At 40.9% G+C, this 13,746-nt stretch overlaps 1 protein-coding gene across 1 annotated transcript in view; it reads right to left on the bottom strand.

The window, feature by feature from the left end:
* Positions 1-12,650, bottom strand: part of LOC128855848 (short-chain dehydrogenase/reductase family 16C member 6) — a 40,500-nt gene extending 27,850 nt beyond the window's left edge. The window contains exon 1 of the mRNA XM_054091055.1: positions 11,671-12,650. Within this exon, the coding sequence (XP_053947030.1) occupies positions 11,671-11,985 (315 nt within the window). The 5' untranslated portion in view covers positions 11,986-12,650. The remainder of the gene's footprint in view (positions 1-11,670) is intronic.
* Positions 12,651-13,746: the final 1,096 nt, after the last annotated feature.

Here is a 13,746-nt window from a genome sequence, read left to right as displayed (position 1 = left end):
ATGTTTCGGTTAACATTTTACCGATTTTAGGTAAAACAAAATTTGATATTAGCTCTTTGTTCGAAACTCATTTTTGTGCCGATGACACAAACATACTAACACTTGAGACGCAATAACTTCACTTCCACTAAACCGAATGCTACCAAGCTTTCACTGGAAGTCAACTAGGGATGCAAGTTCCAACGCACTAACTCATTAAAAAGATGGCGTCATCAAAACCACATTTTAAGGCGCCAGTCTTGTTTATCTTGGACTTCACCTTGTATGTATGTAAAGAAATAAACATCCGTCTTCTTCATAATAAAAGTCAAAGTCAGAAATCTAACTCTGAAATATTTGATTCATTCTTCCAATTGCATTCAAAATTAACTCCTCAAACCTAATCCATTCGGGCTTAACTCAAAGTGTGGCCAAAGGCAGCAATCGAACATATCGAAATCGGCCGAAAATAAATCCAGTTATCTTTTCACTTTTGCTGACTAGCATTTCCTACTGGGTATGTCTACATACATACGCACGTATGCACACTTCTATATATTCTGTACGTATGTTTGCATTATCCACAGATCAATACACAGAGTTAAAATCAAGGGCACGAACTGCTGGACAACCACCGGCTTGAGCGAGTGAGTGAGTGCGGCAGAAACGTCACCAACTGGATTTGCTCGCCGGACGCCTTCTACGCTTTTACTGCTTAATGGTTAATAAATATTTTGAGAATAAGCTGGAGATTCGCGCTGTGAATTGAATTTGATACCTTTGGTATATATAGTGGAGCAGCTGTGGTGGCTGGGGAGGTGTGTTGGTAAAAACAAGTTTCTGTTGCTGTTTATGCATGAAAAAATTAGCATCACGACGCACGCTTGCCAAAGCGCACTATAAAACGATGCACAAAATAATATTGAAAAAATAAAATATGCATAAATTAGCATGCTCGGAGAGTAGCATTCCTCAGGTAGTTTTCGCTTGCCGGGACCGACCTTGAACGCTGTTTTGTTTACAAAGCCAAACAATTAAGGCTACACTAAGCGAAATAGTGACACTGAAGACGCTGAATAACATAGCAATTTTTTTATAATAAAATAGTCAGAGGTTAACTCTTTTCACCTTTCGACATAAGGGAAGATAACAAACAGAAGAATAAAACATTTTAATAGATTTTACTTTAAAATTTTAATTTTTTTTCATAGGCGTCAAAGGAATTAGTTATTTGGGGCAAAACTAATATTAAATTTAATCTTAGAAAAACTTCATAAAATAATTCTTAACAGCTTGCATATCCTCCGTCATTTATTGTATCCGATACTAGTCCTCGTGGCATCGAATTTACGAGTGCCTGAAGGACACTAAGGACAATTTTTGTCGATTCCTCTTGAATAGCTTTTTCAAAGTACAAAAGGCTACTAAACTGGCGTCCCCCTTTATAAACTCGCCTGCTAAGAATGCCCCAGAGATTGTTCATTGGACTTAGGTCTAGACAGCGGGCCACTTCAGCACAGGAATATTTCTCGACGCGAAACACTCTTTTGTACGCTGGGGTTTCAAGCATTGTCGTGTTGATACGTCCAAGGCTCACCGTGACATTCTTCGCCAAAATTCAATAAAATATTGTGCAAAACTTCTACGTAATTCTCTGCGTTTATCTTATGCGAAATAAAACAAATTGAGGTCTTGCTCTTCTTCTTCTTGATCGCGATAGCCACTTACTCGATTTTGGCCGATTTTAACAAAGCGTGCCAGTAGTTCCTTTCTCGTACTAACCGGCGCCAGTTGGACATACCAAATGAAGCCAAGTCTTTCTCCACCTGATCTTTCCAACGCAGAGCAGGCCTTCCTCTTCCTCTACTACCACCAGCTGGTACCGCACCGAATAGTTTCAGAGTCGGAGCGTTTATTTCCATTCGGACGACATGACCCAGCCAGCGTAGTCGCTGGATCTGTATTCGCTGCGCTATGTCTACGTCGTCGTAAAGCTCATACAGCTAATTAATCCATTGCCTACGATACTCGCCGTCACCAACGCGCAAAGATCCAAAAATCTTCCGCAGAATCTTTCTCTGAAACACTCCAATGGACCCCTGATCGGATATTGCCATCGTCCACGCTTCTGCGCCATGCGTTAGGACGGGCATGATGAGAGCCTCGGTTTCTGGGCCGCCACGTAAAAATCTCCCCCTAAATGAAAACACGAACAAAGCCTCGGATGAAAACTCTCCCCTTTACAACTGTCGTCAGTCTTAGGCTTGTAACCAGTTCTTTTAATTTTTTCCATTTTTCAAAAAATTGTGGACAGTTTTTTTATTTCGATTTACTTTTAGCGCTATTTAGCGAACTGAGACACCCGATTCATTATAAGCTAGCGCGCTCCTTGGTAGATAGCTGCGTTCTTCTTGGCATAGTGTCCTAAAAAGTTATTTTCCGCGTATGGAAATGATTTATTTATCCGCCAAAAATCGCCTGGTCTGGTGCCAAAGAAGTTGTTGAGCCAGTTTTTAAGGACCTCTTTGATGTCGGAGATAACGCCCTTCATATAGATTGACATAGATCAAAAAATATGGTAATTTATCGGTGCAAGGTCCGGAGAATTCAACAGTTGCTGAAGAACCTCCCAGCCGAGCTCTTGGAGTGACGATTTGTACAACATGGGGTCTGGCGTTGTCGTGAAGTAGTATAGATTGACCATGTCGATCAGGTATTTTCAATCGAATAGCATAGTTTACCTGGTGTAGCTGGGCAATGTAGAGCTCCTTGTTGAACGTGGTATTCTTTTCGCGCACTTCCCAGTGCACCATGCCAGACCCAGTCCCACCAAACACATATAATGATCTTCTTAGGTAGAAGATCCGGCTTCACTCCCTGCCTTGGCATATCTCCGGGAGCCACCTACTCCTTTCTTTGCTTGATATTGGTGTATAGGCACTATTTTTCATCTCTCGTGACGATTCGGTACAAAAAGTGCTGTTTATGACCGCGTGACCCATCATACTGCACTCGGATTCCCTTTTTAGTTTTCTTTAAATCTACGAAGAAATCTAAATAGACAGCAGAAAGCCAAGATGGTCGCTTCTAACACTTCAGTGCCAAAGACGACCTCAAGCCTGATTCGAGCGAAGGCGGGGCAGACGCACAGGAAGTGGTTCGCCGTCTCATTCTCCTCTCCACATGCTGGACAGAGTACACTGAATCTGAGATGCCTACCTTTTCTATGTGTTTTGCCCGTAGAAAGTGTCCCGTCATCAGTCCCACCAACTTCCTACAGTGCCTTCTGCTTAATGACAGGAGGATCATCGAAAGTCGTTCGGGCATGACAGGTAACATCAGTTTTGTCTCTCAGCAGCCTCTCTCCGCTTGCCAAACTCGCTTGTGGGTTGAAGTGACCCATTTGCTAATCGTGGCTTTGATACAAAGGCTGCAAGGAAGGTGGCTGCAAAAGGAAGTAGCAGAACGGACTCTGGGCCAAAGAAGTTGGCCTCAGTGCCCATCCCAGCTAAAGAGTCAGAGGTCTCGTTCCTCGCAAGATACCCATGTGTTCCGGCAACCATATTAGCATCAAGATATTATGTCTACCGACATAGTTCAGCCAGGATTTACAAGACTCAACTACCCTTGAATTGGTTGGAGGGCTGTCTGGAGACCATGAGCGCAGCTTGGCTGTCGCACAGACACATACAGATCTGCATCTCAATCTGTTTTCCTCAACAAAGTTGATTGCTTCTTGAACAGCATACAGATCCGCTTGAAACACAGATGCGTGCATTCCAAGAGCAAAATGTAATTTGGTCCCATTGAATTCCACGTAGACATCAGTGCCGGAAACGTGCTCGCCGCTGGAGCCATCCGTGAAAATGCGAAATTAGTGTTTGCTGGGCTCATTCTCAGAGTTTGCCCTCAATTGAGCCTGAGCCTCTGGCAGCACCACACTCTATTTCTTTTCAAGTACGACTCCTGATGGCATGAATCATTGGATCGAAGTCCATTCATTCTCTGCTGTTGTCCAATGCCGGATAGGAGCCGTACCAATTCTCACTGAACTTCAGCCTGCAGGCCTCTCTTTGGGTGAAAGCTAAAAAGTTCGACCCAAATTGGGGGATATCAGAATTCGTTTTAGAGGTATGGTTCCTTCGGCAAAGTTTCTTATTTTGGTCCCTAGAATATGATTTTCACAGAGCAATGGGCGATTTTTTTGCCTCCGCACAAATCGACCCGGCTTAGTGTACATCCATAAAAACCTGTCTGTCGTTTTACTTATTTACGTTTTCCTACTAAATACTTTGTTTAAAACAAATATATTTACTGTTAATTAAAGTTATTTCAAATATAAACACTAGTTGCATATTTTATATGAAAACAAAAAACAAAATTCGTCTCAAAGTAACACAGCCGCGACTTGAATCAGTTTACCCGGTAGAGTTACCAAACTAATTATGAAAATAAACAATAACTGACTACTGGCGTGTGTGTAGTTTCACTTTTTTTGTTGTTGTTGTGTTTTTTTTTTTTTGTTCTACTAAATGAATAGAAACAAAAGTTTGTATACAGTAAACAAATGAATAAATAAATGTTTTCACTTTTGTTGTCGCACTACGCTGCTAAACTCGCCAGGCCACACCCCAGCCACTTCGAACTCAAATAAACTTTTGGTGAAGCGCTTCGCAATTCTTATGCGTATATTGGGATGTTGCTTTTCAAAGTCATGACCATGCATACGACATGCTAATAGATATATTACACACGACTATAATTGATTTTCCTAAAATTTGCTTACTTAGATGAGAGCAAATATGCACAGGCAGGCATTCGTAGCAGGTAATAAATTGCTGTATCGGCGGAAAACTTGAGTTTCGTTGTATGCAAATATTTACTTGCATATGTAAAAGTCTGCGTGTGTGCCTAGATGTGTTTTTATTAGAAATATTGTTTATCAAACCGTTACGACGGCTTATTATTTAGGTGACTGTGGGAGCGGTGAGCGAAGCTACCTGGGCGGCTGCTTGCAGCTGTTGGCAACAGGCGCATCGATGCGTTAAGTAAATTCGATGAGTCCGATGACGTTATCGCAGTTGAACATTTAATAAAATACGAGATAATAAATGCGCTAATAAGAAAAGTGTGAACAATGCCTCTTCGTTTTTGAGAGCTTTTAAAATTTGAATGCATTAATTCCACTTAGAATTTTCTTACTTAAGCGATTACATCAAATTGAGTTTTTACAAAAATTCTATTGGTTTCTTTGTTGTTATTTTTTTTTGTACTTTTTGTACTTTCAATAATATTTTAATCAACTAATAACTTCGAAATTCAAATTGTTTGCGAAATTATAGGACGGGAGTTTCCTCTAAGTGCGAATGAGAATGGAATAAAATAAGCTATGGGCTGTACTTATTCAAGGTGAAGTCCAAAATAAACCAGACTGAGCTAAAATAGAAACGACAGGACCTTTGTTCTGATAATTTCGAGTTTATTTATTCCAAATAGTCACCTCCCACGCAAAGTCCTCGATACACTGTTTGGCGCGATCTAACAGCTTTTCTAAGGAGTGTTTCAGGTCATTGACCGGAATCCGAGATGTTCTTCAGGATGTCGGTACAAGCCTTTTGGATGGTCTCTACGGAAGCAAAACGTTTTGCTTTCATGGCCAATTGTAAATTTCCGAACAGGTAGAAGTCACTGGGAGCCATATCAGGCGAATACGGTGAGTGATTGATAGTCAAAAGGCGATTTCTAGTCAAAAAATCAGTCACAAGAATGGATCGATGAGAAGGTGCATTCGGATTCGACAAATGCGATGCAATAATACCAGGATGGAAAATTGCATTGACGGCTTAGCCCATTGGCATGAACTAATTATGGACAATTCCCTTGGACTCGTAAAAACAAATGAGCATCGACTTGATTTTTGACTTCTCCAAACGCGATTTTATGCGTGGTTGTTCGTCTGGGGTCTTCCATTCGGCTCTTTAACGCTTAGTTTCAGGTTCATGCTGGAAACACTACGTTTCATCACCAGTTACGATGTTGTAAAGGAAGTTGTCGTCTTCTCTCGCCTCTTTAATGAGGTCTTTCGAATGTTGAATTTTAAGCAATTTTTGGTCCTCAGTTTACTTGTGCGGAACGAGACGTGCACAGACCTTTCGTAGGCCCAAATGATCAGTTAAAATGCGATAAATCGATGTTTTGGAGATATTCAACTCCGATTTCATGAATTTCAACAATGTTTTCGGTTCATTTTTGATCAATTTACTGCCAATTTCGATGGAGCTTTCGATAATTACTGATTTTTGGCGGCCCGTATGTTCATCGTCATTTATGGCCTCACAACCATCTCTGAATCGTGTAAGCCACCCATGAGCTCTGGCACAACATAGACAATCATCGCCATAAACTTTTCCATTAATTCAAGTGATTCGGTAAACGATTTACCGATCTTTATTCGAAACTCATTTTTGCGCCGATTACACAAACATACTGACACTTTAGACGCAATGACTTCGCTTCCACTGAACCGAATGCCACCAAGCTTTCACTGAAAGTCAGCTAGGGATGTAACTTCCAACGCACTAACTCATTAAAAAGAGGGTGCCATCAAAAACATTTTTATATGGTTAAGTCCACACTTCGGGAACTAAACAGGCTGCAAAAAAGTGTGTTTATGCATTACGGGTGCCATGAGTATAACCTCCGACGATACGAGTACTCTAAATGCAATGTTTGATTTGCTTGAAGCAATAAAAGATATGTATGGACTCCATAAATACGGTTTCTGACACGAAGACGGAACTTCGGGGCACAGACAAATCCTAAAGAAGCTATCTGAGCAGCACGATCTTATATCCATAGTTTCATTTGGAAGAAAATTTGATGTCAAATGGCGTAATCCAGAGTGCATTCAAAGAGGTGTGATGGGTATTTCCTTTACCGATAGGTTCAAGAATGAAATAGGTTCTGGAACCGGATGGTGCTTAAGCGATTGTAATAAGTATCAGAATGGATTATTAAGTAGCAGAATGGATTATTTAGAGGAGATGGTGCGGAAAACAGATTCGAGTTTTTAGTGGCAGTCAGGCTGCACTAAAGGCTCTGAAGAACGCAAAGCAAACCCCAAAGATTAATCAAGAATGTAAGAAGAAGCTTAATTCTGTTGGAAGACGGAATAAGCTTGTACTTGTATGGGTAGCAAGACACTCCGGCGTTCAAGAGAATTAAATTGCGGATGAATTGGCCAACTCTGGATCAACGGTTACCCCACAGAGACCACAGCCAATAATCGGAATCAGTTATCTAGGAATCATGAATTGGAGTAGCGATTACGTATGCAATTTATATAAAGAGCGATGGTCCGATCTCGAAAGCTGCAGAACAGAAAAATATTTGGTCTCAAGCCCGAACAGAAAACTTTCTTCTAAGACTGGGAAGAAACGACGTCCGATTGATGGTCGGTATTATTACAGGACTCAATGTATTGGCTGATCAGGCATATGACCACCATTGCATTCATTGAGGACCCGATTTGCCTGCCTTGCTTAGAGGAGGCGAATAGCACTGAGTATTTTCTGTGTCAGTGTCCCGCATTTGCTAAATCAAACCTATGAACTTTGGGTTCCAATTTCATAAGAATTCGTTCTCTCAAACTGGAGAATATATTCAGATTTACCAAAGAATCTGGAAAATTCTCACTGGACTAGCCATCTCTGTCTCTGCCTCTATTCTATCCTATCACTTTCTCTCTGTCACTTCTCTCCTTTCCTTCTTGATTATCTACCCTTATATTTCTCAGAACTTTAAATACTATGGGCTTTTTCCGGAGTGTTTTAGGAGTTACCAAATCTCTCGGTGCTTCTTGGCTCGACTTTTTCAAATTTGAATTGCAAACATCGGCTCATAAATACGCTGTTAGTGCTGCCTTTTCCAATCTAAATGAGTGAGACGAGTGGGTCTGGAGGTGAGCGAAGCAAGCCGAAGTATTTTCTGTCATTACAAAAAAAGCCAGCGCATTCGCCGCCTAACAACACCGTCACTGTTGGCAGCAATAAATTTGGAAAAAATAATGGACTTTGTCTACAACAGGTACCAATAACGTTAGTAACGTCAGCATTCAAATCCAACGGAAAAGCTCTCTTGCCAACAAGTACTACTTTGGACTGCGTACATAGACAATCGAACAGTAAAGTCCTCTCTCGGATTTTACGCTTTGACGACGACAAATATCGTAGGCAATGCAACGCTGAGCTTTTTGAGCTGTACGTAAACATGCGACGTAGTGAAGCGAATGAAGTATCTACGGTTCCGTTAGCTAGTTCATATCGGAGCATTAGCGACTTTGCAAGTATTACATACGATGCCCGGGGATAGTAGCATAGGAAGAGGAAAGCCTCCCCTGCCTTGGAAATGGAGAAGCACTTGGATTTTTAAATTGATGTCGGTTCGCATGCTTTGTTGATGGTTCACAAAAGACCATGAGGTCGAGGTCCAATAAATCTGAACTCGGCTAAAATCGCTTAGGCGGTTACACCCTTTATAGAGTGCTTATGGAGAGATCTGCAGTTTTAAGACGAAAGGCAGATGGTTTTTTATGAGGCGCTTTTTCATGGCAGAAATACACTCGGAGGTTTGCCAAGGGGTGCCCGCTTTTAGAAAAAACATGTTTGTATCATTTGATTTTTCATGCTCTGAGCATCGAACTGGGCGCTTTCGAATGGTAGGCACGCATCTACCCCCAATCGGCTACGACGGCCACTTATGCGGTTACTGTGCCAAGAAAGAAGAAAAAGTGGTATCAACGAAATTATTTATGTCTTTATTTGAAGGGTCCAGCATTTGTGACTTAAAAGAGTATGCCTTTGTAAATGTATGTATGGATTATAGCACTACTCCAATGCCCACCGCACCTCCATAAGGAGATACGAATGCAGGAGATCCACTTTGAAATGTTTCCGCTGCACAAATCCGACTGAATTTGAGCAATGTCCAGGCTTGAGTTCTCTTTGAGGCATCATTCGATGAAGGCCTATTGGGTCTTGTAAGGTGTACTAGCACGTTATTGATGAACAATTGTCACCACCGCCGCAAGAGATGACCAAAATATTCTCAATCGCTCATAAAAAGGTTTTATCATTTACTAAATCGTGCAACCTGCCTGATTCTTATCCATTTCTGTTGCTTGTAAAGCAACTAATGGGGAAGTCTCGAGCCCTTTTTTTCAATTTTGATGTCACTTTTTTTCGTAGCTATGAGTAAAAACTTCTTCTAAGGAATACAAAATCCATGAACTTTTAACGTTCCATTCCTGCCACATAAGACTGGATATATTGCAGCTACAAAGTTGATTCTATCTTCTATTTAATTTCTTAGAGTTAGCGAACGGAGTTCTGGAACGGAAGTAATCTTATTGGTACGTTGTTCTGGTGCGTTGGTATATTCCTGTGCATAGCGCTGGGTTCTGACCTTTTAGAACTACTCTGCCGTTTAAGGAAATGTGACTTTTTTTGTTAGTCAGTAGTCAAAAGCTTCTCGTACTTAAAAGATGTTGTCTAGCAACCGTACATATATTTGTTCTGAGTAAACTCCCGCGCCAAATCCATTTTCTAGTTCAAAGTCGCCTAGATTCGTAAAATTTAATGGGATTGTTGTTGGTTTTGTTCTGGTTGTACCCAATACATGTACGGGGAATGCTTGCGAAGTGGCTATCCTTCGACGGATATAAAGTCCGTGTCGGTTCAGTAACGTAGATGTGACTCTCTACTGTGCTAAATATATTGTTTAGACTAGCACCGGCATGCAGTGGACCGTGATGGAATTGATGGGAGTAGCTTTCCAAAATGGCACTGAATGGCCATACCGAGCTAACTGCCATCTCGGCACTTCATGGTCCCAGAGTGCCTCTAGACTGGGTCGGTAGATATACAAAAGAAAAACAAGGGTAAAAATGTCCAACCTCGTATTTATGTGAGTGGATTTCGACACAATCAGTTTTTTTTATCTCTTAGAAACCGACGAAATTGTTTTTTTTTATTTTATTTTAGCCTGGTTATTTTTTATCCCCTCTTATGTACAGTTGCGAGACCTGGCCTCCAAACGCTGCAGGTTTTCACCGTCTCCTCAAAATATTAAGTATCTTCTGCCCCGATACGATCTCAAACACTGTCCTGACGAAGCCAGACACCAATGCGCCTGAAAATCCAGGAAAGGACATGGGGCTAACTCGGGCACGTGTCAACAAGAGACCATCCACAAAGCAATCGACTGGAAACCTCAAAGCAGTCGCCGTAGAGGCAGACCAAGACTACTGACCTGGAGGAGGAATCTGTTAGCTGGCGTATTCAAAACCAACAAAACCTTGAGCGAAATAAGGGAGTTGGCGCATGACAGAGAGAAATGGAGGAACCTTGCCGCGGCTCTTTGCTCCCCCGCGGAGCCGTAGGACCGATTTTAACCGTTTTTGCTTATGAATTTAGCAAAACAGTTTAAAAGCAAACTTTTAATGAACTTGAGAAAAAAGGATATCTTAGAGTGTAGAACTCTAGAAACTGATCCAACCATATGAAAACGACTTCGGAGCTCAAAAGAGCATAAGAACGAAATATAGAACTCCTAATAATGACAATTTTTTTTTTTTTTGAAAATCAGATAAAAAATAAGCGAGTTCTAATGAGGTTAAATTGGTTATTACCCGTCAAAAGTGTTGGAAGTAAAATTTTATAATGGTCGCCAAATAGCAGTTAGGTAGGCAGGAAGGTGAAATGTTTGAAGTGCCAGTCTGGCACTCCTCAAGTAGCACTGAAGCGCCGTTTTGCTACCATTATGAGACCTCCAATAGGCAAATATCTACAGCCAACCAGAGCTGTTGATATAATGGAGAAGATTGATGGGATTTAGGGGGTTAAGAGGTAACCCTAGCTTTTTCGCGTGTGTGCCCATCGTCCAGTGACCAGTTAACACAGCTCCGAGTTTGGAAATTGAATGGTGAGGAGTCCAAAGGACTTTCGGAGTCCTTCATATATCGTATTGGGGCCAAAAGGTTTTCGAAATAGCACATGAAGACATGGAGCTTCATCTTTTCGGCGCTTTCCTGAGAAATTATTTGTGCAGTTCCCCTTTAACAACTGGCAGGAGGATGCCGATGACCGGGTAGGAGGTTTCTGAGGCCAATTCAGTGCCCTTCCTGGCAAGTTCATCAACAATTTCATTTCCCTCTATGTTCCTATGCCCTAGAAAATGGAGGTTAATTTTAATGAGAACCATTTTTGAGCAACCGTACAGGTGTAGGGAATTTTTATGCTGCCACAACACAAAGATTTGCTGATATAAACCACTTTAGAAAGCTGTTTTTTTTTTAATACTTTTTTTTCATATTCGAAAGTCAGTCGCAAATTGATATTCGCCGCAACCCACCATTCCTCTTCCACTACACAACAGGAATACCCGCAGCTCGTTATCTTTTTGATGTCGGAATGAGTTATAGAAACAAAGAGAAGTGTTTTCGTTACTCATTTAATAATTTGCCAATAATAGGCATTTGTTTCTTCACCTGCTCGTTTGCTTAATTAAATTATGGGATTTCTTTTTTTTATACCTTTTTGCACTTTGGCAACATTCAAGTGTGATTTCCCCTCAAAGTTGCACTGCTTCGTGCTTTGTGCATTTATCAACTTTATTTGCTACCACCAAACTCACCACTGCTACTTTCCCGCGCACATCCTTCTCCTTCACGCCCAGCGCAAACAGGTAATCCAGCAGATGTTTCAGAAACACGGCAAACAGGATCAACGGCAGTAGTAAAAGGCAAACGATCACCTTCAGATTGTAGATGGCACGCGCAGTCTCGTCATTGCGTCGCGCATTTGTTGGCGTTGTTGTTGTTGATGTCACGGATGCTGTGATGACGGGCGCGGTCGCTGATGCTGCCGCAGCTGGAGCTGCAACTGGAGCCTGAGCTGGCACTGATGTGGTGGTTCGCGTAAATGTGGTTGTTTTTGCTGTTTCTACCATTTTTTTTTCGCGAACACTTTTTCACTTACAAATATTAAAAATAAACCAAATTGTAACTAATAATAAAATTTTAAAACACTACTAAAATGTTTGCATTAAATGCGTCTTTTGATTTCACTTATTCATTGGTCAGCCAAAAACATTTGCACCTCACTGCGCCTACGTACGCACTGTCACCAACAAAATTTCAAAAAGTTGACTTCACCGATCGCACGTTTCTCCACTACTAACGATCTTGTTTTATCTGTTTTTTTCTGTTGTTTTTTTTTTTTTTTGTTTTTTCTCTCACTTAATATATTATTTATTGTTTCCCTTTGCTTTCTGTTGGAATTTCTTAACTGTTTTTTGTATGGTCGTTGTTTGAGTTTTCGTGCGTTTATGTGTGTTGCCTTTGTTGTTGGCACCCAAAGTTAAAGCGCGCGCGTTTTTAAATACGTCTATCTCAACCGTTCGACGCGTAAATCGCAATTGTCGCGCTGCCGCCAAGATATTTTCGTTCATATTTGCCCAGAGTGGCATTTGTGGCATACATAGAAATTTGACTCAATTGTTGTTTTGGCTCAAACTTTTTAATTACAATACGTTTTCTTGCATTTATATTTACTCAATTCAGCGCGCTTCTATGACTGCGTCAGCTTTCCTGCCGGCCAGTCTGTGTGCTATTAAAAAGCCACAAATGGCAAAACCGCTTTGCTCCCCATTCTAAAACTTCGCAGTCGAGGTGTGTAATTTTGTTGCTACTCTTTTTGTGCTCGCTGTTGCTGTTGCTGCCGCTGCTGCTGCTGTTGCTGCTGCTCTTATCTTAACGTTTATAGTGTTTGTTGTTGCTACTCTGATATCTTGGCCTTGTCGTGAAATTTGATACGTCATAGATGCATACACTCACTCACTCGCTCACTCATTGCTTCTGAAGTGATGATCGTTAACTTTGCTGTGTAACAGGGGGAAATGAGTGGAAACCGTGAGACGCTATGTATGTATGTGTGCGTGAAGCAAACTCCCAATGTTAATAAAAAAACAATAAAAAAAAGCAACAACTGACCAGAGTGAACACCAGCATTCCGACGTTGGTATGCACTGTGGTTCAATTACTATGAAAATCGTGACGAGCACTTGGTGAGTACCGGAGGCTAGCGCTAAATGCAAAGCTCGAGTACGAGATCGAATATTCTCATACAGAACTCTTGACAATAGTCAAGGTTGTCACGTATTCATATTGGTAGACAAGAATGAATGAATTCAAGATGACGCAGATTCAAGTGGACTTTGGTGTGACGTAATTCTAGTAGAGTAGTGGGAGAGAACTACGAAGAAAGTGTTAAGGGGTTTTCTGGTATAGAAATTTGAAAAAATCGATTTTTTTTGCGTATTTTCAAAGTTTAGACCTTCAAAAATATGCCCTTCAACGAATTTTTCAAAATTCGAATTATTTTCGGAGATACAGCGGATTTTGTGACGTGGCGTCTAAGCCGGCCGAGTGTAGCGAATCGCAAATGAACGACTCGTTCTTTCCAGAAAATCTTTTGTATCCCACACAACCTTTATTTATTCAATACATATATATATATACTTTATACTTCTATAATATATATATCTGAAGTAGTAAATATTTTGATCTAAGTTATTCTATTGGAATTGTTGCTCAAACTTCAAGCGCGATTTTCTCAAAATTACTTTTCTTGAGATGGTCGTCATGATATCTCCAGTTCTACTTGATCGATCGCTTTGCAGTTTGATAAGAATTTGTTTTTATTAATCATC

This window comes from Anastrepha ludens, chromosome 2, assembly GCF_028408465.1.
Source record: "Anastrepha ludens isolate Willacy chromosome 2, idAnaLude1.1, whole genome shotgun sequence".
Taxonomy (NCBI): domain Eukaryota; kingdom Metazoa; phylum Arthropoda; class Insecta; order Diptera; family Tephritidae; genus Anastrepha; species Anastrepha ludens.
This window is presented reverse-complemented; position numbering and strand designations above follow the sequence as displayed.